General features: G+C 43.8%; 2 protein-coding genes across 2 annotated transcripts in view; one reads left to right on the plus strand and one right to left on the minus strand.

Moving 5' to 3' along the window:
• Positions 1 to 1,325: 1,325 nt before the first annotated feature.
• Positions 1,326 to 9,200, plus strand: si:dkeyp-92c9.2 (uncharacterized protein LOC571482 homolog). The gene is given in 4 exon segments (XM_051068223.1): positions 1,326 to 2,007; positions 2,689 to 3,628; positions 3,630 to 3,836; positions 3,838 to 9,200. Coding segments are annotated over 3 exon segments (1,011 nt in total). The 5' UTR covers positions 1,326 to 2,007; positions 2,689 to 2,884; the 3' UTR covers positions 3,898 to 9,200.
• Positions 9,201 to 18,711: 9,511 nt separating this feature from the next.
• Positions 18,712 to 24,724, minus strand: part of myo1g (myosin IG) — a 45,169-nt gene continuing 39,156 nt past the window's right edge. The window contains 1 exon segment of the mRNA XM_018699997.2: positions 18,712 to 19,590. Coding sequence (XP_018555513.1) covers positions 19,428 to 19,590 — 163 coding nt within the window. The 3' untranslated portion in view covers positions 18,712 to 19,427.

Below are 24,724 nucleotides of genomic sequence, written 5' to 3' on the forward strand. Positions count from 1 at the left end.
ACCAAGTTACACAGAGCAAGAACAGAAACTGTGCAAGACACAGCCATGTATTAATAAGACACTGTCCTCATCAGTAAATTGAACTATCACAATAAGTGATGGCAACGGAACCAAAGCTGCAACAGAAGCAGTGATGTTTTCATTGATATTTTAGCAGACATCCTTTCAAACGAATGTATCTGATCCTCTTATACTCGACAGCTCAGGCAGCTCCATGACCCACAATACAGGATGGACTCATGGAGACAGTTGCATAATCAGACCTTAATGTCGGCCACGTGAGCGAGGCTTACTCAGTCTAACCCACAGTAAACCTCCTCCCCAGGTGTGGGCTACTCACTGTCATTTCATCATGATCTGATGATATTTCATTTTGAATATTAGAAAAATCTTAATTCGTCCTGGAGAGGGCAAGTCAGTGGATGAACATACAATCAGAGAGGAGATGATACATAAGGATTATTATTACAAAAAGGCTCCAGTAGCAGCAAAACATGGCGTTAACTTTAGTGCAAAATGTAAAAAATAGTTTAAAACAGCAAAGATTTCAGGGAGATATACAAGCACTTGGTCTGAGCTGTAGTGAGGATGTTTAATCCAACATTAATGTTCCTATAAATCAATATAAACCAATAATTTTACCCCCCTGTGTTTGACGTATATATTTTCAGGCTTCTGAGGGACTATTGTAAAACTTCTTTCACATCATCACAGCTTTATTGACCCACATACATTTCTGCACCATTTGCAGTTTATGGAGCTGAGAGCGTTTATTAGACAACTCCATTGTTGTGCAGGTAAAGTGCAACTGATGCAGAGCTGACAGAAAGATCTGTGCAAATTTGACCTATTAAACAACTAGTACTACTGCTGCCACTGCAGTTCTACTACTGCTACTGTGAGTACTACCACTGGTACTAGTACTGTAACTAACACTGTTGTTTGTTGCTGTTCCTTTCCAGTTTTATTGTTATTTATCTAATACAGTTTTATATTTTTTTTCTCTTATATAGAGGTTCAGATTTTATCAGTGACCTTAGGGACAGCAGCTGAGTACAACCTGACCACACGGTTCACTTTTTAGCTTCTGGGGCTTTCTATCATATCACATGATCATCATCATTTTCTCCATGTTCATCATCTCCTGTCAGGTCCTTACAGAAAAAACTTTCATTTTATTCTATTTTAAAATTCTCCCCTTAACTGAATTAAATTTAATCTTATATTATTTTATTCTTTTTTTCTATTTTTATCTTTATCATTTTTATTGCTATTTTTTAACGTATTATTTTTTCAATGACTACTACTAAGTGCAACCCTTGGCTTTTGTTTACTGAAGTGTGTGTGTGTGTGTGTGTGTGTGTGTGTGCAGCTGAGCGCCGTTAGGAGGAGTCAGTGTCGGTGGGAGGCGGTGTGATGAGGCGCTCTGTGCGCTCACTGGCTGCTCAGCATTTAACGTGTGGGAGCCCGTTCAGAGGTCCGACTGCCGAGGACCGATCACCGGTCAGTGGGCGACTGAGGCTCTCAGCGCGCGGAGGTTAACGGCTCCGGGTCAGAGGAGGAGACACTTTACGCACGGATCCGTGTCAGGTGAAGACATGGAATGCATTGAAAGGACTCAGGCGTTGTGAGAAGTTGCGTTTGGTTCCCCCCCCTGATCCCAGACATGGAGACGCAAATGAAAAGACAGTTAACCACAGTAAAGTCACTCATCGCTCGCGCCCGGGTCTGAGGTGCAGCGAAGGAGGATGACACCTGCACCGCGCCTGGCGAGGACCGACGCGCTGTTCCAGACTCGGCGTTTCTGAAGAGTGGGTCAGAGCCTCTGCAAGAGTCACTTTCTGTCTCTGAAATCTGCAGACAGATCCCCGCACCGCTCGCTGTCGGCTGTGGCTGCAGGAACCGGTGCATTTGTTGCGCTCCTGTGTTGTCTTTGCACCAGCGAGGACTGCGGCAAAAGAATAGCACAATAGTCGCCTCGTACCTGCGGACATCTCGTGCACACAGGTGAGCTTCAGAGCAGAGCTGGAGGAGCAAATTCATGTCTTTTTGTGATGCTACAGTTGTTTAATCTCTCTGAACTAAAAGGGGAACTGAGATGTGTGAATTTCTAATCAGGTAATATTTGTGCGCACCATCTTGGCTCGTGCATTAGGTCATTCAGAGAAAGCCAGGGGCCGCTTTTAATAGTTTAAAATCCAGGAATCATCACCGGCTTCACAGAACAGAAGCTCACAGATTAATCAGATTGTTGATTAACCCTTTAAAACCGGCGTACTTCCCCTCTTGATGTTGGGAACAAAATGTATTCATCCACTCTGTTTGGCTGTTTGGGTACATGTATATAATATGTATCAGCTTGTTCCAGCTCGTCATTGAAGCTTAATGAAGTTGACAGTGTGAGATATTCACGATCAAGGCTGCATGTTTTAAGCTGCAGATATTCTGGATGTTTTGTGCAGAATTTTAATCACATTTACCCAAAAATCAGCCTGATATTTTGGGTTTTTTTTTGAGACTTTTGCATCTTAAAATTGAAGATAAAGTATCAGGAGAGAGATAATGACTGGAGAGGGAATGAGGTTAAAGAGGTTAATGTCAACTCCAAGTGGGATTAGATGCAATTTCTTATGTTTATATCACTGTATCAGTTACAATGATCTCTTCCTCTGTGTTTTGACGTTGCAGGAAATGTCTCTGCCATTAAACCCACTCAGTTCACCTTGACATGTCTGCACCGCTCCCTTCTTCATGCTGAGAGTTCACATCCTCTGGATATCAAGAAATAAAAGAGAAAAATAAACACCACCCTGTCCTCCCCTCCCCTCCCCTCCTCTTCACAACATCAGTCGAGGCAGTCTAGTCTCCAGAGCTCTGACTCACCATGGGCACTGTACTATCGCTGTCGCCCGGCTCGCGCAAATCAAGCTACTATGACAACCGGCCGGGCTCGCTCAGCCACTACCCGAGCCTGAGCAGCCGCTCTCTCAACAGCCAGAAAGACCGCGGGCTGAAGAGGGGCCAGTCCATCTTCCTCCCTGCGCTCACGTGGAAGCGACTGGTGGCATCCACGAAGAAGAAGGGCAACTCTAAGAAAGGCTCTGGTGGTGGTGGCGGAGGCGGTGGCCCGGTGGCCCTCGGGGACCCGCTCAACAACAACAACAACATCAACATCTACCAAAAGGACCCTCTGCTGCACCTCAACCGCGAGAATGTGAAGAAGTCGCTGTCGTGCGCCAACCTGTCCAGCTACGAGGGCCCGGCGGGACTGGGTCTGGGGCTCGGCTACGGGCTGGGGATGGGACAGGGGCACGGATACGGCTACAGCAAATCCCAGCAGCTCTCCTCCGTCAAGAAAGTCCCCCAGGGCACGGTGACCTCGTCCCCAAAGAGGGTCATCGTCCAGGCCTCCACCAGCGAGCTCCTGCGCTGCCTGGGGGAGTTCCTGTGCTGTCGCTGCTACCGCCTGAAGCACCTGTCCCCGGCTGACCCAGTCCTCTGGCTGCGGGCCGTGGACCGCTCGCTGCTGCTGCAGGGTTGGCAGGACCAGGCCTTCGTCACGCCGGCCAACGTGGTCTTCGTCTACATGCTGTGCCGGGACGTGGTGGACGGCGACCTGGTGGCGTCAGGAGCACGAGCTGCAGGCCATCCTGCTCACCTGCCTCTACCTGTCCTACTCCTACATGGGCAACGAGATCTCGTACCCGCTCAAGCCCTTCCTGGTGGAGGCGGGTAAGGAGGCCTTCTGGGACCGCTGCCTCGCCATCATCGACGCCACCAGCTCCAAGATGCTGCGCATTAACGCAGACCCGCACTTTTTCACACAAGTATTCGCCTGAACTGAAGAGCGAAGGCGGCTGTGGCCCTCAGGACTACAGTCGGGTGCTGGATCGGTGAGATGACCTCCGAGCACCCGTCCTTGCTGACCGCATGCCTTTCTGTACGCTCACACACACATCTACTTGCACACAGACACACAAACTTGTCTCAAACAAATCCCCCCTCCTCTTTGTTCTGCTTCTGCTGCTCTGCAGAAGCAATGAAGGCCTATGTTAGACTCATGTATCCACACCATCTCTCTTCCGTCCACAGAAGTAAAACCTTCCCCCCTCGAAGACTATCTCTGATAATTGGCACATAAACATTTGCTTTTTCCTCCCTGCTGGAATATACACCTGAGTTTACATGACTTGAGGAACCATTTGGTCCACCTGTCCCAGCTGCTCTGGATCTGCACAGCCAGGCGTCCTCGCTTACCCTGTACGAACCGGACAGGACAGGAAGACGTCACCAAAACCCCCCATCAGTCAAGGATTTTTCTCTGGTTGTATTCAAAACATCTAAATGGATTCAAGCAACATTTTCATTAGTGAACAAAATAATCCAACTAGGCCAAGTTATTTTCCAGGACAATACAAGGAGACATCTTGTCATCCACCGCTGGTTAAGCCCCGAGTGCCAGCAGTGAAAAGTGACTCAGACTGATGGGAACAGCTGAGAGGTCCATGTAAGGTCCCGCTGGTCCTGCTGTGCGCTGTGTAATCAGTAAAGCAAAAGGAACAGGCGGTGTTGTGTGGAGCCTTTTGAGGGTTGTCTGGCCTGAGGTGACGGTCGGCTGTTTTTTTATCTTTACTCGCTCAAAACCTGCCACTGGACTGGACTTCCTCTGTGTTTATGTCTGATCTAATCTGAGGAGAGTTTCCTGGTGGAACCAGAATATGGATTTAACTGTGTGCAGCCTCGTGTGTGTGTGTGTGTGTGTGTGTGTGTGTGTGTGTTTATGTGTGCGTAGGCAATGTGCAGTGGACGGCAGCCAGGGTCATCAGCTGTTTACCCCATCCTTTGTTCCCTGCGTCTTGTTGACAGGGCACCCACAGCCGTGGTATTAATGAGATTAGCAGATTACTGCGGCCCCTCCCCCCTCCACCACAACCACCACCCTCTTGTCCACTCGGCAGCCCTGCAGAGCCTCAGTGGCTAATCCAGGTCAGGCTGGACCGGGCTGGACTGTAAACACACACATGTGCACACACACACACATTTAAATACCCCTGTGGTGCCGCTTGTGTGCAGTTCAGGGTCTGAGGGTCCGAGGTGGAGGCGAGTAAAGCTCTCCGAGAGCGATCCAGGCAGGAATGACAGATGAGCTGCGTTGTGGTTGAAGGGGTTTGTTATCGTTGTTGCTTCTGAGTTTGTCCCACTTTCTCATCAGTCACCTGCGCATCCTCATCTGCCATCAAGAAGCTTTTCGGGGACAGGGAGTTGTGTTCACTCTCTCTCTCTCCATCGTCTCTCGCTTGGCTCTTGTCTCTTGTTAAATTAGTCCCTTGAATGAACCATTGGCATTTGTGCTTCAGTGGCTTTAAGTCTCTATTCCCCATGTGTCTTTATACGTGTTTGTGCATATCAGAGGTGGGTCACAGATGAGCCTGAGGTTCATCGTTCTCTGGAAAATAAATGGATTCCTTTTAAATGCAGATTATATTAAACATATTTCCAGCTTACGTCCTTAGCCATCTAAAAAGTTTTCCTGCTGCAAGAGGTCACTGATCACTGAAGTTTACAGTTCACATTTCAGTGCTGACTGCTCAGCAAACACTTCCAGTTGCAGAAAGTGGATATAAAAATAGCAGAAAAGCACAAATTAGCTGCTCATTATGCATCAGAATAGCTTTCAGTACATAAAAGGGAAATAAACAGTTAAACTACAGAGGGTATCTGCTGCAAATTATATGTTTGGATTTAGATTTTCATCTGGATTTTTGCATTTTCTATCATTTTATTTCAGTTTTTAAACCAAACATTCGTTCACAGACTTTTTTTGGAAGTTCGATATAAATGCAGGGAAGGACAACAGCCCTCAATCTTTTGTTCTTGTAAAAACCCTTAAAATGAGCGACAAGTTGCAAAAATTAGACAATTTCCCTCCCGAATTTATCTCCACCCTTTTTAAGGTCACAACCCCTAGTTTGGAAACCAGAGGCTCAGGCTCTGTTGGTTCAGGAATCTGTTTCATGCTCGTAAATGTGGATGCTTAACACCCACATCCACACACTGCCCACAATAGCATGTGGCAAAGCTTTAATCTCATTGTGTCCGGGCGTCCGACTCCTCCATGTGGCAGCTGCTCTTGTACACTTTGCTGTGACGCTGCAGTGTATAGTCATCCAGCAAGGTCACATGATAAACAAGCATCCCCTAAGATCTGACCTTCACACACATGTGCATACAAACACACACTGGTGCACATACTCTCCTTGGGTAATCCAGTCCTAATCCTCCCACCCAATCAAATAGAGAGAGAGGGATGAAAACATGAGGAAATAAGTAAACGGTTCAGAATCCGATGAGATTTGGTGTCACACTTCCCCGTACAGTTTTTTTTTTTTTTTTTGCCTCCGGCTCAGCCTTCAAATCCTGCTCTGACAAACCCGAGGCCTCAGAGAACCAGAGAGCTCAGATCTCTGCTGCCCTGTTCCAGCTCACCCGGGCCTACTGGCGTCAAGCCTGCCTCCGTTGCCCACCTGAGGGATCTCGGCACCAGTGAACCAGAGAGGAGCGACGGGGCAGTGATTCACGCTCGGAGAAGTCGAGACGCGAAACACTGCTGCCGTCTCTCTTGTCTGGAGCTGTGACTGGCAGCCATTTTGGGCTTGTTGTTGCGGTCACTGCAGCTCTGTCTCTCTCTGTCCTGGCCCTGGATTTAACAACGACACTTGTGTCTTGACTCAACCCCCTCCTCACCCCACCCCAACTCCACTTCCACACACACTCAGCTGTTGTTCCCTGCCTGTTTCATTAGATTTGACACCCCACACCCGCCAGCCATTGTCAGGACGAGGAAGGGCAGAATGGGGCTGTTTGTTGGCATCGGGTCAGTTGTGTTTGTGTGTGAATGTGGGTCAAAGTTAAGGGCAACATCTGCTTCCACCATCCGTCTCCTGTAGACCTGTACTGTTAATTAAATCAGAAGACACACTACAGAGCGTTGAAGTGATGCTAATAGTAACTCGTGTCCTGACATCAGTGACAAATGAGGAAAAATGTTCCTCTCCTTTAATGAAAAACGACTCTTGCTCACATTCTTCACGCTCATCAGCGGCACAGACACAGAGGAACCACGTTTATTTGAGCCCAAATGAGCTTTAACGCAATTTGCCTAACGTGACGTCATTTGGTTTTGACGAAAAACTGTCCCCTCTTGCATTAAACGCAGCTGTTCCTCCCGTCGTTTCGTGGAGCGGCTTCAAAGCCAATTAACTCGCATCTCGGCTGGAGCTCTAATTCTCTTCATCCAATCAAACGTCTCGGCACGATGATTGCCCCGAGCTCTTACACACCACTGACGGCGACACATGACACGCGACGCCTGTGATATCACCTGTGTGGATAATTTATGGGTCTTGTAAACGTAGGAAAAACAGAAGCCAGATATTTAACGTGGACCTTACTCTGTGGATGGGACCTTCATCTGGGACTTTGGCAACTCTGCTTTACAGAATCTTTCAGATCGGGCCTTAGACTCTGTTTCTGGCTCTGTTTTGGAGACATTTGTGTGAACAATGTGATAAAGATTTCAAGGATAAGCTTGGTGCTATTCTACACTTCTCCTACTGTCAACAAGTCTCATGCATTAGACTGTATTTTAGTGCTTTCAGATTTGTTCCCAAAGTACTTTCCTAAAAAAAGCTGGGCACTATACTTTTTCAGCAGACGTTACTAAAATAGCAGTAAATGCTGCATCTGTTGGGGACTACTTTCAGCTGCGGATGGATACACATTCTGTGCACCGGGACAAAAATTTAGCTCTAAGACACAAACAAATAAGATACGTCAGGCTTTTGCTGCTCAGACACTACTTGTTAGTAGATAAATTTATTGTTTTGTTAGTTGTTTTCATATTTTCATGGGCTCTGTTGACAGTAAAGGAAAATATATCACTAAACTTATCCTTTAAGTCGCCACAGCTCTATGAGTTGTGTTAAGTTATTTCAGTATGCTGCTGTAGGTCGGTGTGAAACTTCAATTGCACACCTCTTAGATTGATGATGTAAATATGTGGGTGTGTAACAAAGAGCTGTTAAGAATGAAAAAAATGAACATAAAGAAATTGTCTTGCTGTGTAGTAGCATGCATGCCAGCCAGGTAGTTTAGAAATGTTTCTCTTTGTTTGTTTTTTGTTTTTGTTTTTGTTTTTTACCTCTGCTTATGTTTGATTTTTATATGTGATGTTTTAAATGAAAGATTATTTCTTTGGTAACTTAAAACTGGATCTCATTGGAGTGTTTCTTCGTAGGAAACATGATGTCAACAGTATTAAAGTCTCTTATGACTGCAGGTGTAACTATCATCATTATGGTCTGTTCATGTTTAGAAACAATAGACAAGAGAAAAAAAAATCGACTCATTTTCTCAAGCTTGGTCCTGAAATAGCAAAGCATGTGAATTCATATGAGTTATTACAGAATAATAACGTAACATCGTTTATTTTTAACTCAGCTGTTTCGTGCCTGACTTTATTTGTCACTTCGCTAAGTTACATGTGGTCAGTTGGATGTTTTTGAACCCGGGGCTCGGCCTGTTTTTTGTCGCTAAAGTCGAAACAGAAAGTGTCATTGACTGCGACAAGAATCTCACTGCCCCCTCAGATTCACACAGAGTTACAGTACACGTATAGAAATGATCAAGTTAGAGGCTATCAATAGCTTTTTTCTTCAATGCACCAGCTGGCGACACAAAGGCGGCCATTGTACATGTAGCGTTTGTCGCAGGCAGCTCCAGCTCAGCCTGCGTCCTCACCGACTACAGCTTCGCCTCTGGTGCTTCTTTCCCAAAGCTTTTTCACATTTCACGACTTCACATCCATCACAACACCTCGCCTGTGTTGTGTCAACACCAGACAGATGTTAATACACAGATAAATATATAACTGTCTAGTGTCCATCCCCCGAGTTTCCATGGTTACCTTCCTCAGCCAAGTGTCACACCAAAATGAAGCAGCACATCACCCTGAGTGACTTTTGTAAAGCCGCTAAAATGAGTGTGTAGCTCTAAAAGTAAAATACTGTTGATGGGGAAAACTTGAAGAAAAATAAATGTGACTGTTTCATTTATTCATGTTTGTTTTGTTTGTTTCCTTTTTCATGATGATGATGTTTACTACGTTGATTATTTAATAAAGTATTGAGCTGAAATCCAAACCCACTGTTTCTCTCTTTTCATACACATGCAGCTTTTCACACTGTTGCATCTGCAAGGCTCACACACTTAACCAAAACTGCCTTTGTTCCCTCCACATCACATGTGATAAACTCTCTGCCTGCGATCCAGCTAACTCAAGCTGGCTGTAAATTCATGTGGGACATAAAAAAGCTTAACGTGCAGCTATACAATAGCTCTGCGCTGCAGATGGCCTTTCGGCTTCCTGGCAGCGGGGGCTGCGCCCCATCTGAGTATGTCTCTGCAGTCAATCACCACCCTCTCTGCCACAACCACAGGTGGAAACGCTGTGATGCAGCCTCTGCTCAGCAACAGTCTCCACCCTGAACAATGTGAAAAAGTGTGAGGCCTAGAAACATGAAAGAGCAGAAGTCGTTGCTGCAGAGTTCAGAGAGCTTTATTCTGAGAGCGTGCATGAGTTTAAACTGAGAAACGACGAGAGGAAAGCAGGTTTTATGAGCAGGTTTAGTAGCGGTGGTCAGCAGAGCGTCTGCCTCAGGCTGCCTTCCTCTGTCAGTGTGTTATCACTGATCTGTTCATATTTATACACACACACACCGCTGTGTTTCAATTGTGGGTCAATCTCACAGTGAAATTCTCAGAGGTGTAGCTCAGTTAATGCATTTCAACAATCAAAAGGAGCTCATTTTCAACTGAGACTGAGACTTAGAACCAGTTACCTGTGATGGACTGTGTTGGATACCAAACTTTACTACTGGATAAGAGTCAAAATACAGATTAATATTAGTGAAGTTCAGAGGCACTGTTTCTTTTCTTGCTTATTCACTTTGTTACAGAGAGTTGAATAAACAAAGTTCAGCCAGTAGCTGCTTAGCTTAGCTTAGCACAAAGACTGGAAACAAAGGGAAACAGCTAGCCTGGCTCTGTCCACAGTTAACACAGTCCACCTCTAAAGCTCACTGAAATCTTGTTGTTTAATCCAAACATGAAAAGAAAAGCAAAAACAGCAAGTTGTAGTTTCATGGGGTGTGAGGCTATTTCTTGACCACAACCTGTGAAATCTCCTCTCTTTACCTGATATCTACTCCATGTGACCCCTTGTAAAAATCATACTGTGGCTTTTACAGTTCAGTTTCCATACAAATTATACAAATGAGATGTGGCTTGTTATTTAAAGAGCTTCAGAGGTGGTAGGAGGCAGATTTTGTTACCTTTGGACAGAGCCAGGTTTCACCTTGTTTCTTGCCTTTATGCTATGCTAAGATAACTAGCTGCTAACTGTAGCTTCACAGTTACTGCACATGAGGGGGGTTTGTATCAGCAAATAAACAGGAAAACCTGTAATATTCACATAGACACTGCTGCTAATGTTCTGCAGAGCACAGGTCAGTAGAAAACAACAATAAACCTACAATAGAAGCTCAGCGTTTTTCATTTTTAACATACACATTTAGCCTCCATCGTGTAGCAGATGTCTGCCATAAAACTAAGACTCAAAAATGACTTTTCAGCCAAAGCAGCTTACTTGTTGAGGCGTGATGTGTCTGGTCTCTCCCTCTGATGGTATTGGAAAATGATTATTTAAATGCCATTTATAATCTGTTCACAATGCTGGAGCTGAGAGGGCAGCAGGGGGAAAACCATATGCCGCTGGTCGGAGCTGAGGTCAGCGGCCTGGGGACATCTCAGAGGGCAGAGAGGTGATGGAGGTGAGGCCAGGATGCTTCGATTTAAAAATAAAGAGACAGAGATAGAGGGAAACAGATGAATTGAGATGAAGAGGATTCGCTGCAGATGGCTGCCACAGCCTGACTGAGTCCTCTCCAGCTTTCTCCCATCCTCTGAGGACACAAATCACCCAGCTCTCTGCCTCCCAGTGTCACACTTCTATAGTGGTCCTGTGTTTTCCCAGTGGCTTTCTGAAAGCCTCGGCTGCTGTTCACTGGCTTTTATCAGCCCTCTGGGATCCAGCATGCTCCAAAAACTCCTCTGTCAATGCTGCCTATAGAGGGTATCCAGAGACATTATCAATTCAAGCTGATGCTTAAAAATAGCAACACTTTTCTAGTTCAAGCTCACAAATTACTGCTTATGTCAGCTTTAAATTTTAAAAACCTATTTCAAAAAATAACTTTGAATATTTGGCAGCACAAGCATGACCTTTAACAGAGATTGTCCAGCTAACCGTCCAAAAATCAGACCAGGCAAAGCAGATCTGTCAAGCTTTGTGTTTCTTGAAGCTGTGTGCATGGGACTGATAATATAAAAAGATTTTAGGAGACGTTTGTCATCTTTCTAAACCCAAAACACGACAAGCTTCTGCACTGGCACAATAGTCTTAAGTGCTGGAGTTGAAGGTAACTGGACTTCTTTTGAGTTTAAAAGACCTATAACCTAAAACCTAAAAGACCTAATCTAAAAGAAGTCCAGCTGCCTTCAACTCCAGCACTGAAGACTACCATGACCTGGATGACTGAGAAAAAAAGCATGAAGACCAGAGGAGAGCTGTTCAACAGTTAAACACAAATGGAAACTATCATCAGTAAACAGGTGTGCTCTAGTAACTCTAATCAAACGCCTCTGTCGATATTGAACAAATAAACAGTGATAACTGTAATAAATATCAGTCACTTACTCAAATAATGAGTCCGATGCACAGTGAACTTCAGGAAACATCACATGCAAACCAACATGATGCAGCAAACAAAGGGAGAGAGTGTGCAGGCCCTGGTCCAGGCCTCTAATCAGTTCAGGTGTGGCACAATAGGTTGAGGAGCTAAGTCCCGCCTCCCTGGGACTGAACAGGAAGTAGGGTTTTCAACACCAGTGTTGAAGTCGAGAAACTAAACCTGAAGTCTGAGTCAAGCCTCAAGTCCCCAGGGTTCGAGTCTAAGTCACCAAAGAAGAGTTCAAGTTGAGTCTGAGTCTCAAGGTTGAGTCTTAGCGCTAACTGTTGCTGACAGTGTGCATGTGACTCCGTATGAAGGCTGGGGACCACACACACACACACAAACAAACAAACAAACAAAAACTACCAAAAAAGTCTGAGTCCTTGTGTCCATCTTCTGAGTCCGGAGGCAGTCAGTGCTCAAGTCCAAGTCAAGTCAAAATACCACCTACAGTAGTAATCTATTATCTCAAAGTCCAACCTACATTTTGAGCTAACTACTTTGGGTTATATCAGTTTATACTGATCATATTTAGAAAACAAAGCAAAAACAGGGTCACGATAGCTTATTTACATATATGGACATTTCCACTGTTTAGAGAATAAAGCAGCTTCATCGAGTCCCAGGACGTTACTGTGTAGTGTTGCTTCGACAGACGTCTGTCGGCTCCGATAGCAAACAGGATCATGACGAGAGACTCTGATCTGTTTAGCTCTACAAGCTCTGCACTGCAACACAAGAACAATCCTGTTTCTTTATCTCCATGTTTTCTACTCGGGTCAACTGGTGAAGATGCTGCTCGCCTGGACAGGCAGCTTTAGCCTCAGTCTTTCATCACAATATCATGCCATCAAGTGCATATTTAAAACCCCTTTACAAGATAACAGTTTTAAAATAATGTTTTCAATCAACTCAGAGCTAAAGTCAAAAGTTGCTGGATAGAAATAAGAAGGCTCTTCATACTCTCAGTGGAAATAAATTTAATTTCAGTGGTAAATCTGCCACTATTATCTTTGCCAAATGCAAAGAGGAGCTTTAAGTCAGCTCACAAACTAATGTAACCACCACTGTGACCTACATTATATTTGAAATATAAATATAAGTAGTTAATCTAAGAGTCTGGCACAGTCTGAAGCATCAAAGTTAAGAATAAAAGATTCCCCTTCACCCTAACAGGAGAAATAAAGATCCTGTGCCGCAGCTGGCTTAGGATCTTGATCAGGCAGCCTGTGGATCTACAGATCATGTACGGACCTTGGAGAGCAGTCGGTCTCTGGCACATCCTGACTGAGCGAACAGATGGTTCAATCAGCCATGCACCCATAAGTAGTGGGTGAAGGACGATGCCAGAGGGGACTCCAGACGATTCTGTGAAGAGCAATCAGAGGTCTCATTAAAGCTTCATAACGTCACTTTTTTTAAGCTTTTGCGTGTCTTAAAAAAGTCGGTTGCTAACTACTCACTCACTCACTCTACTCACCAGTCCACCTTTACAGCCTCGTTGTGTTTCTACTCACGCTCTTTCAAACCATCACTAACTTTCTAAGAAGAGGTCAGAGCTAAATTAAATGACAAATTAGAAGCTTAGTGGTGGAGATGTTGACGTCATGTGACCGTGGTGTTGTTGGTTTATAGCCTAACATTAGCTTTGTACTTCTGATGATTGTATTTAGGCTTCAAACATCAGAACAGTGGAAAACCAATGGAAAAAAACTTGTTGGCGTTTTGTCGAGGGAATCAAGGTGATGCTAACGTCTGGGTTGGACTACAGAAATACATCATCCCTGCACCCCTCTGTTGGGGCTCTGTGCTGACTCGTTACGCCTCTGCCCAGGTGTGCAACCAGTGCAAGCGACAGGGTCCTGGCTGCAGCTCACTCCACAGCCACCGGTGTCAACAACAACAAGAAGTGTTTACTGAATGTTACACATAAAACCTTTAAATAAATCGTCTGAAAACAAACCACACAATTTAAAATATGCATCACTCCACTTGCTGTAAAGTGGTGTCACACGCTGGCATCAGTGCAAAAATTCAAATTTGAGCGCTCTAGTTACTCAAACATTTCCTCATTAGTAAGCATTTGGACTGATGGCATGTTGATTCAGGGCGAGCCAAAGCAAAAACCAATCTCTCTCTCCCCCACACACACACACACACACACACCTCATGTTACTGTAATCTCCAGCATGTGACCTCCCCCTCGGGCTTGATGATGGAGAGAGATGCTGGAAAACCTGCAGCGCTCACCAAACCAGTGGCCATGATCTGCCCCTGAGAGGATTTAGAGAGGGGGAGAAAAAACACAGCAGCAGCTCTGGGGCACATATTATATTCCCACTGGTAAATCCTCTCCAACTCATTACCAAATCCTTCGCTGCAGGGCTGCTAATCTCTAAAGAGAGACGGACCAGGTGCCAGTCTTTTTGTAATGGAATTGCACGGCGCTTTAAGTGATTGCATCAACAATTGCCAGTCCTGATAAATTAGATTAGAAGTAGAAGAATCCTTGTTTGTGCAGCGCTGCGAGAAGAAACTTCATCATAATCCCCAAAAACAAACCTTGGATGAAGCCCACTTGATTGATTTGCGATATTGTGTTTATGTCTGTTTGTCAGGCAGCAAATGCAAGTGTCCCTTTTCATTCACAGTGAGGAGGGATGTGATTAGAGCTGTCAGAGAGGAAAACGACTGGGAAAAATTATGTGGAGGCAAAGCCTGGCAGCAGCAGGAGCAGCGGCAGCGACTGTGATGAGGAAACAATCAGGGAAATAACTGTAGCAGTTGTGTGGATGGGGAAAAAAAGAGAAAATCATGGTGAATAAATCTTCTGTCTGTGAAAAAGATTCTGCTTTGGGTGGATCAAAATGTCCTCGTTTTGATCTGATGATTAACTGTTCATCTGTTTAGGAAACGCACACACAAATCACTCTTAATAATCAGCGGATCTGCTTCAATTTGCACTTTCAAAGGCCGCTATCACACTTCATTTATAAATCACGGGTTTTACATCAGATGATTAAAGGATTACGCACAAACACACTCAGCGTATATGTTATAATCTTTGTTTCTGATTGAATATGATGGGGCTGACATACGGGATCAGCGAGTCGTCTGATTGGTTGGGGCTGTAACTGGGAGAAGAGCTGTGGCTCCCAGTTCTCTGCAGATTAGCACAGAGGATCCAGAGGCCTTCAGCTGAGCCTCAGTAACAGACATCAGTCTGAGGCTCAGGCTGAGACGTTGTTTGTGGCATTTCAATAAACAAATCTCTGTCATTTGCTTGAGCACGAGTTCCCTCTGCTGCAGCTGTAGCGAGCATTTGAATTTTCTTATTATGTGAGAAACTAACTCAATTGTGCCGGAGAGATGTGACCGAATCAGACTTTAAATTAACTTTATTTTGTCACTAAACACAATTTGTTGTCAAAATAGGGCAAAGGAGCAAAAGGGCTGAGACGTACGGAGGGTGGTTATTTCTGTCAGACGTTAACTTGCACTTTACTCTGACGAATGAGATCTCAAAATAACTAGGCACACGGACAAAAAACAAAAAGTGCTGGAAAATAGATGTGTTGCTGCACAGCTGCTGGCTAGGTCACCTAGTTAATAGAACCTGAAGGCAGAAAGCATTGTGGGTAAGGCTGTGCACACTGTACACAGGCATGAAAAAGCAAACACACAGGGGCAGGTGTGGTTTTAGAAATTAACATAATTCTGCTGTTGTGTATTATCATTCTATCATTTCAGGTCAGTGGCTGCACAGAGGAGGTTTAAAATGGTGCATCTGCATTTGGCTTAAGAGGCTGTTATTTGGGGGCAACCTCACACTCGTGATGCTAAGCGTGGGAAAACAACAACATGCACGACCAGAGCCTTCAGCTATGAAAGTGGACTGGTACAGAAAAATGAGGAGGTTCTGTAAAGCTTTCGTTAAAGAAAAAAAACACTGATGAGGTCAATAATATTTATGCACCTCAGCTGTAAAAGCTGTTTTCACCATGTGCAGTCACTTTGCTGCAGTTTGGTCTTTCATTGCACACTACAACAGTCTTTTCAGGGCCTGAAGACACAAACTTGTGAAACCAGGTGTGACCTTTTGAAAACAGCCACCCTGATGGTCGCCAGCAGAGTGGTGCAGGGGATGAGTCTTAAAGCAGCAGAAATTAGTTTGCATTTTAGCACTACTGTTAGCCTTGCCTCAAAGTCAATGGGTTTTTTGGTTAAATGCCTGAAATAAGATCTCCTCACCGGTTCACCTTTACAACCTTGTTGTGCTTCTTTTAATGCTCTTTCAAACCATCAGCTCAGAGCTAAATGAAATTACAAATTGGAGACTTAGTGGCAGATACATTGACGTCATGTGACCATGGTGTAGTTGATTTATAGCCGAACATTAGCTTTTTACTTCTGGTGATTGTATTTAGGCTTCAAACATACACACACTTCATAACAGTGGTGTTCATTTGTGAAGATTATCTGATGAACTAAATGTGTACTAAACTTTTTTGAAATGCAAAAGAGAAACTTTTCAGTTTTTATCAAAATGTCAACATTGGCCAGAATCTCCTCATGATAGAAACTGCAGCTGTCTGGAGCAATCAAGGCTGCACATGAAGAACTTGTATTTCCTGCTCTTAATCATCAATAAACTTGGTTCTTTTTGTTTCTAGCTCCCCTCAGTATTGTCACCTACTGATAAAAATGCAGTTGCAGTTCGTCGAGTTTATTCTTCTGGCATGACAGAGTGAGTTTGTTGCCTCAGAGCATCTAGAAGTCCAAAGTCTCTCCAGGAATCTTTAACGTTTCCTCTGGGTCGTTCACACCTTGCTGTCACCTTGCTGATCATTCAGGTCCTGCTGCAGTCGTCAAGGTGTGAACTGGTGTCAAACAGCCTGAGACGGGATGTCAGGACGGCTTCATAATTATCTGATAAGTGCTGTCTCAGGCCTCCGATCTGGATGACACACACACACGACAACTCCAGGGGACCGTTACGCTCGTCGCACTGTGACCACTTCAAAGGAAAAAAGATGAGTTTACATCGGCTTCAATTTAAACCTTTGCTCTGGCTGGGGTTTTTGAAGTCAGTTAATTCATGGTTAAGTGTTCTCGCTGCAGTTTAACGCCACATTATTCCTGCAGTCGCCCAATGACACCTTGCCTTCGAGAGCATTATGTGATCATAACACCTCTAAAAATACATGGAAGCACACAGACAGATGAATATCCACATTTGCCTGATATTCACAGACCGTGTTCTAATGACATGTACATTTGTTTTTGCAGTCACAGTTATTTTAAGATGAGGAGTGTTGATTGAGGAAGTGCAGACCTGTTCACACGTGTTAAATCGACTCACATAGGTGTGAGAGTTCTGTACATAAACACAGCTCAGTGTTGATCTGTACAGATTTAAATTAATGCTGAAGATTTTGCTGAGTGTGGTGTAAATTATACAGACACAGTACAGGACGTTCTGTTTCCGCATTATGCAAAACCCACTCATCAGATATAAACACCAGCACACATACATTTATAGAGTATTACAGAGCAGTGGGATTTTAGGGGACTCACAGCAGGGAGTCTGTCAGGACACAGTGAGGACAGGTCGTCAGGTCACTGTGGAGAGAGACGGGATGAAAACTGGCAGCGAGCGACAGAATTAAACTCTCAGACTAAACTGTTAAATGAGATAAAATATCTATCTATGTCGCTGGATATTGGCAGCAACTGCTGCATATTTAAAACTCCATTTAAACATAATAGTGAATATTATCATCTGTATTTTAAGACAAAAAAAAAACATCTGATGTGAACTTACCAGACTTCTGTAGCTCAGATAATCGTCCTTACAACAGGTTCTCCTGAGGCTCTGTTAGAGTGACCGCTGGGGTCATGATCACCTGGTCTTGGTCTTCCCTGGTTACTCTGTCCAATCAGTTCAATTTGTCACAGGTGGAGCCCCAGTCAAGACCTAGACACATCTCAGACAACATTAATGCAGTGAGGATGCACCTGATCATAATTTGTGTGCCACATCTTTGTGGTCGCTGTGGCAAGTGACACTTACATGCAAATTTGTTTGGAATTAAGCTAAAATGCTCAACTCCTGTAAAAGTAGAAACAAGTAATAATCGTTACCCAACAGTCGTTAGCTGAAGTTTGCTAACATAAGCTACAGAAATTGCTCTTGCCAACACTCAGGAAGCAAACCAGCGAACAGCACTTAGCTGTTTCTAATGAGATGATAAATTCAGAGTTTATTCAGGGACATTTGTATCGTTAGTTCCTGTCTTGTAACTGTCTACATCATTTTTTATTCTCCAGGTAACTAAATGACAGCTTTATTCCTTTGACATTCTGTTTGACTGCAGCTGCAACATTTTTTTGCACGTTATCTTCTCCAAATGACAGCGAGACGTTTTGACCCTCAGTCCTCGGAAATCCTGTAAAATTACGTCTGTATCATCCGTGTGTTTATCTGCCCAGTCGATCTGAACCAGGGAACACCAAAGGGACGAGAGAGGAAATAGCTCTTGCGTGAGCGAGTCCAGTTTTCTCTGGACGGCGTGTTTGATCGCTGCTGCTCTGAGGACAGTTTGGACTGGACGTCTTCAAGTGTGTCCCTTCCTGCAGGGCGGAGGAGCATCCATACAACCACTCAGAATTTAAACAGTTACTGTAAATTGACTGTATTTGTGCAGGAAATCCTCTCAACTACACATGAACACTGCAACACTCCTGATCTCTTTCATTCACATTTTAAAGTCTTCAGTCCTCTCCCAAAGCCCCAAACACTTTTAAAGTAAAGTATTTCTTCTGTCTGTTCATGGGAGAAATTAACACACAGAAAACTCGCTTAAGTAAACCTTGAATAATTTATTTTCCTCCACTGTCTTGTTTTTCTTTCTCCTTTTTATTACTTCTGACATGGAATAATCGGTCACAGTCGTGCCTTTTCTAGGCATCAGTGTGAGACAAGACATGAAAAATAGTTTGGTTTTTGCAACAATTCTATGCATATCCAAAAATATTTGTGAAATGTTTTGTCTTGATTGTATTTATGCATTGCGATTACAATTTGTCAATAAAAAAGTGCATTAATTTATGTTTTCGTTCATTCTTCTCTGTAAAAATAACTTCAACTATTTTACAACAGCAAAACATTAAAAAATACAGCAAAGGCAGTACAATACATATACCGTATGTATTACAGCTGAGTCCTGAGTCTTTACACTGACATGAAAACCTCCAAATTTGCCTCCAATACTATTCAGCTCTTTCGTCCGGTGAACACTGTCCTCCTGCAGCTCAGGATTAAGAAAGCAGATTCTGCCAGCAACTCTGCTCCCGGTTAATACTTTAAAACCCTGGTGAAAGTACAATAAAAAATAAATAATAAAAAAAATCCTTCCAAGTAAACGCAGATTTACATCCTTGTCTGTTGTTTACATGAACCTCATTGATAAGGATACATGACACCATCGAGGAAACACGTTCCCAGAGCTCCAGCTGGTATCCAGGTCCAGGTCTGTGAGGTCCATCTGTCGGTGGTTTCAGTTGGGATGGACTCACTCAGTTGCTGGGGACCAGCAGGACAAAACCGTCTCGACTCTTCTTGAAATCTGCGTTCGTCTGACCCGGTTTGGTTTCCACCGTGACGCTTTTGGGTTTTCCTCTCATGTGAAGCTGCACGGCTGAACGACAAACCTTCACAGGGAACGGGACTTTTCTTATTCTGAAAGACACAAACACCACATTTCTGTATTATTATATGTGTCAGGTTCATCAAAGACAAAGCTTTTTTCTCCAAATCTATGAACTTGACTTGTTCACAGGTTTTATATTACAGTTAATGTATCATCCTGTTCACTGTCATGTGCAATATTGCTCTTTATATTACTTTCAATGTTACTTTCACTAACAATACTACTTCTCAATTTTCTCCTACTTATCTTTTTTCATTGATCTTTGGCAGTGCATAATAAAGATCTTTGTAAATTCAATTAATCTCTTCTCTCATTTAATCTCACATCACTTTATTTTCTCCAATAAATACATCTGTGTGGTCTTAACTGTGAATGAAAAATGATTATGTCTCATATACAGAAAACTATTTCTTACAGAGAAGCTTAACACTGAGGCAAAGTACTGCCAAACAAGAGCAGCTGTGTTTCTCCAGGCAAACAAATGTCCCACTAATATCTATTTGAAATCACAATATCTCTGACTGAAGGAGTCAAAAGACTGGTGCTGCTCTTTGGCTGTTTGCTCAGTGTGAGATTAATCGTCAGTCATGTTGCATATCCACGGCGGAGTTTGAGATGCGGTAATGACTCCAACCACACAAAGACCAGGTTCACAACTACAACATCTTAAAAACAGCAGAACCTGCAAACTGTGAATTTGTCTCTCGTCATAGTTCTTGTGAAGATATTTGTTCCTCTCAAACATCTCCCCAGAGAAATTTAAATCAAAGCAACGTGACCACAACGACAGCAGGTTCGTTATTGATCATTTCACAGCCCGGACTTCAGGTTCCTACACCCGGTCGCTCTGCTGACAGCCGGGGATGAGGATGTGTGCGGCTGCTGCACAGTCAGCTGAAGATGATCCACTGTGAAGTTTCGCTGCTTCCTCTCGGCCCTCGGGGATCTCAGCCCCGGCCGCAGCGACCCCCACTGCTCCTGCAGAACACAAGCTGGCCCGGCACATGGCTCGGCCTCTGTAGTGTGCACACAAAGAGCTTCACGCTGTCTCCTCCTACGTCACTGTCAAAGGCCCATGGGACTTGGAGAGCTCGGTTAATATTCCTGCTTGTGAGGATATTTCTATTATGAATGTATCAGTGGATGCACTTTGTTTGAACCCAACTTGAAGGCTTTAAAAGGCAGATGCAGAATGATATTTGCCAAACAGCTATTTGTGGACGGCCTTTGAATGCTGGTAATGTGACTGATAAGCAGGGCTGGCTTGTGCATATAGGCCAACTTGGTGACTGTCGGCTCCACTTTGGCAAGAACGACCTAATGTATCGCTTCAAACTGTCAGCGTCCTGTTATCTGCACACAGAGCGGTCCTCTTCAAAAACATGGCAGAGGAAGTTTAGGGTTTTTTTTTTTTGAGAGATGATCTTGATTTATGCAGATTACATAATTTTTGTTGTTATGTAATAGTGCTGGTGATCTGGTTTGTACACACAAGGTGAGTGCATCAGACAGACAAAAATAAGAGATAAAGACTGAGAATAGAGACAGACCACACTCTAAATATGTACTGTATTTAAACTGCACAATAATAGTGTGCAGTAATTAACAGTTAGTCCTGCAAGCACGTGGGTGTGTGGTGTGTGTTGTTGCACATAAAAGAGAGACAATGCATTAGAGACATTTGCATTAATTTTGTCTGTGTCAGTGAAATGGAGTATATAAGTATTAAATGTAGCTCTGTTCCTTCAGAAGATCCAAAGCACATATATTTCCTCACTGCAGTGTACATATGTAGCGAGTAAAGCAGAAACAAACTCATGTACGACATGTATTTAAAGGGGCTATTTGTAAATTTTCTCTGCTGCCAAACGTGGTTTCTTGCAGGGAGCGGGAGGAGGCGACGGTCGAGCTTCAGCCCTCATTGTGCTTATAAGAAAAGAGGTTAGAATATGTCCATTGAGCAGTGGTACTTCTTCAGGGCAGTTTGGATGCTACAGTGAGTTACTATCGGAAAGTAATGAGACAGGCTAGTCCAGGCTGAGGCTAGCTGGTTAGCATGCTAGCTTCAGCAGAATAAAAGAAGTGATAGAACTAGAAGCAAAACATTGGTGTTCAGACAACTCTTGGTGAGTAAAGGAATGAAGTTTGATGTTGAACTTGCAAGGTTTCTTTTAGAGTGGTTAGTAAATTGCTGCTAATGCTAATGTTAGCTATGTAGCAAAAGCAAAAACGTGCATATAGCACCTTTAAGCTGCTGGAAGGTGAGATATTTAGTTTCCCCCTGATTCCAGTCATGCTGGGCTAAACATGCAACAGAGCGATCCCTGAACTGAAACATCATGCTAAGACAGACCTGTCAATTATTCTATACATGTCTAAGACCAAGAACCAGATTCAGCTGAACCCGCCTGATACTGCCAAATTTGAAAAATGGACCTGACCTTTTTATCATCCATTACTGACCACAAGCATGCCAAGCTAACAGAACAAAATGACCACTGTCTGTCTCTTTCCCTCTTCACACTGGACGTTGTGTTTGTACTCGCAAACCATGACAAGCATGAAAATACCCAAATGCAACAAAGGTCCCAAGGCTGACTGAAACCTAATACTTTCTCTGGACTCATTGGGTTTGGGTCAGGTAGCAGGACTCTAGATGCTAAAACTGTCCATCGGGGGGGTAAATAACCACTTTCCTGCAGAATTATCAAAATCTGAGAACACCAATCTGTAGAAAGCTGATAAAATTCAAAACAGCAGTTGTCACACTATTTGCTTTCCTAATGCTGAGGAGAATTTGAGCTCAGTCACTGCACGTTTCCAAAGCTGTTCTTCATACTGTAAGTCACTCCAACAGGTGTGGCCTTGCTCTCCTTTTTTTCCACAGTCCCATTTGGCTCCTCATCAACCTCAAACCCCGCCTTTGCTGACCCCCCCCCAAAAAAAACCAGCTGTTCCTCCCTACTGGAGCAGTGACAGACCCGGCACAGAAACCCACTGACCTCCACAGGGTTTTGATTTGTGTGCTGAGATACTGATCTCATCACTCTGGCTACCGCAAGTGAAACCCGACACTGGCAGAGCGTGTTGAGAAAAGCCTCTGGCTGTGCCCGAGGACAGTGGATGTCAGGCTGTTGGAGGCCTGTGGTGCAGAAATGTGTAGGTTTCTGCTGCTGGAAAAGGAAAACAGGGGAGTGTGGAGGCTGAGACTGTCTGTCTACGATTAAATACAGTCTAAATATGGCTGTCAGTCCTCATGTGAGTGCTTCTGTTCAGACACAGCTGGGCTATAAACAAGAACTATTATTATTTATTATTATTATCATTGTATCAAGTGATGGGTTCCAGTAGCTGGTTCCATTTTGGATCTGTTTCCATGTTGGACCTGGTCCCATGTCGGTAAAACACCTGAATTCGTTGAGCTCTGTAGCCTATGAATCTGTTATTGAACATTTCTTTCTTTTGGCTCTCTCTGACACTACAGGACCACAACATGATTCGATTGCCAACCCCTAATAAACTGGCCCCCTCCTTAGGGTCTGGGAGCGGTTTAAGAAGGGATCAAGCTCCCTTGAGGGGGGAGTGTATATAATCAGGGTAGTCCTATATTCAGGCCACTACTGTAGTTGAAAAGTCAGGTCAGTTGATTTATATTCAGCATACAACAACAAAAAGTTTTGGGTGTGATGACTTTTTTCCAAGACTTTCCTCACAGAAACAGCAGCATCTGTCCTTTGTTCAAATGTTTAAAATGATCCCTCTTGCTTTTTCCTGACGAGGTACCTCTTGTAGTTGTGCAAATAACAACTAACTAAACTAAATAATAATAAAAGTGTCCTTCCGCAGAAACAAAGGTGGGGGTAGCATGAAGCTGTTAAAAAGCTGCCAAACCTCTCAGGGAGGAGGTTGGGTGTACAAATTGTCGGATGCTGTGGTTTGCATCCCATCTCCAACCAACAATCAGCACGGGTTTCCTTTAACCGTGACCACAGCCTTTCCCTAACCAAGTAGTTCTAGCTGCCTAAACTTAACCCTGCTTTAACTCATATGAACCCTTTCTTATTCTGAAAAGCACTGAAGACTTCTTGGTTTTTCCAAAAGATAAAAAAAGACATGAGTTATTTGAACCATTTTTTGGCATTTAGGGGTGACTTACTTGGGTCAAACCTCAATCGGTTCCAAAGGCTGATTCTTTTATTCTCCTGAGAGATTCTAAACCTTTACTGTCATACATCTTTGGTAATTGTCATTATTAAGGACTTTAAGGACTGACTTAAAGGATTTAGACATGCTACTCTGGACACTTACATAAAAGCAACACGTTAGTATTTATAGTTGGTTTCAGTTTACATGTTTGGTTGCTGTGAGCAGTGATGAAGCATTTTCTCAGGCTACTGCGGTCACCAAACTGGAAGCATGGTTACAAGTGTCATTCTCAGAGACCATGACAAGTGGAAACTCTTGTCTTTTTTGCAGAAGTATGTACAGACAAGACTTTCTGTTACTGAGTCAACACAACCACTGTGTCTCAGCATGACTTATTTCAGACTCAGGAAGTTGTTGTACAGTTGTTGAGCGCTAACATGGATTGATTCCCCCTGTAAAACTGGCTAGTTAGTAGCAGTCATTGTAGTTGTTCTATGACAGCTTGTGTTGTATTTGTATATGCGGTCAATGTGTTGAACTAGATCAGTTAGAAAAGTTATTTATTAGCAAGGATCTGTAACAAGGAAGTCAGCATCAAAGAGCAATCAGCGTGTTGTTCAAAGGCTCTGTGCAGTAAAATACAACACGTCGTCTTTGTAGCGTCCATGTTGTTTCTACATTCTGACTTAAAGTGCATGAACACACCAACAACTTTCCAACCTGGGAAACTGGACCATCCGAGGACCATGTGAATGTAACAGTAAACTTATTTCCCTCTGTCGGTTCAGATTGGCGTCCATGACGTCTTTCTATCTCTTCTGTTTTCGTAGATGGTGTGTGTGTTTCTGTGAGCGTATCGGGCTTCAGTTTATAAACATGGCCCATGGTCTGCCGTCTGCCAACCGGTCCTCATCCTGCAGTCGAATAATTTATCGCTGTGGAGACAAAGCTGCAGACAGAACTGGGGCGCAGCAGCAGCTCCTGGAGGAGACCCCCCCCACCCCACTATAACACCTT

Source organism: Lates calcarifer, linkage group LG3 (genome assembly GCF_001640805.2).
Source record: "Lates calcarifer isolate ASB-BC8 linkage group LG3, TLL_Latcal_v3, whole genome shotgun sequence".
Taxonomy (NCBI): Eukaryota; Metazoa; Chordata; class Actinopteri; family Centropomidae; genus Lates; species Lates calcarifer.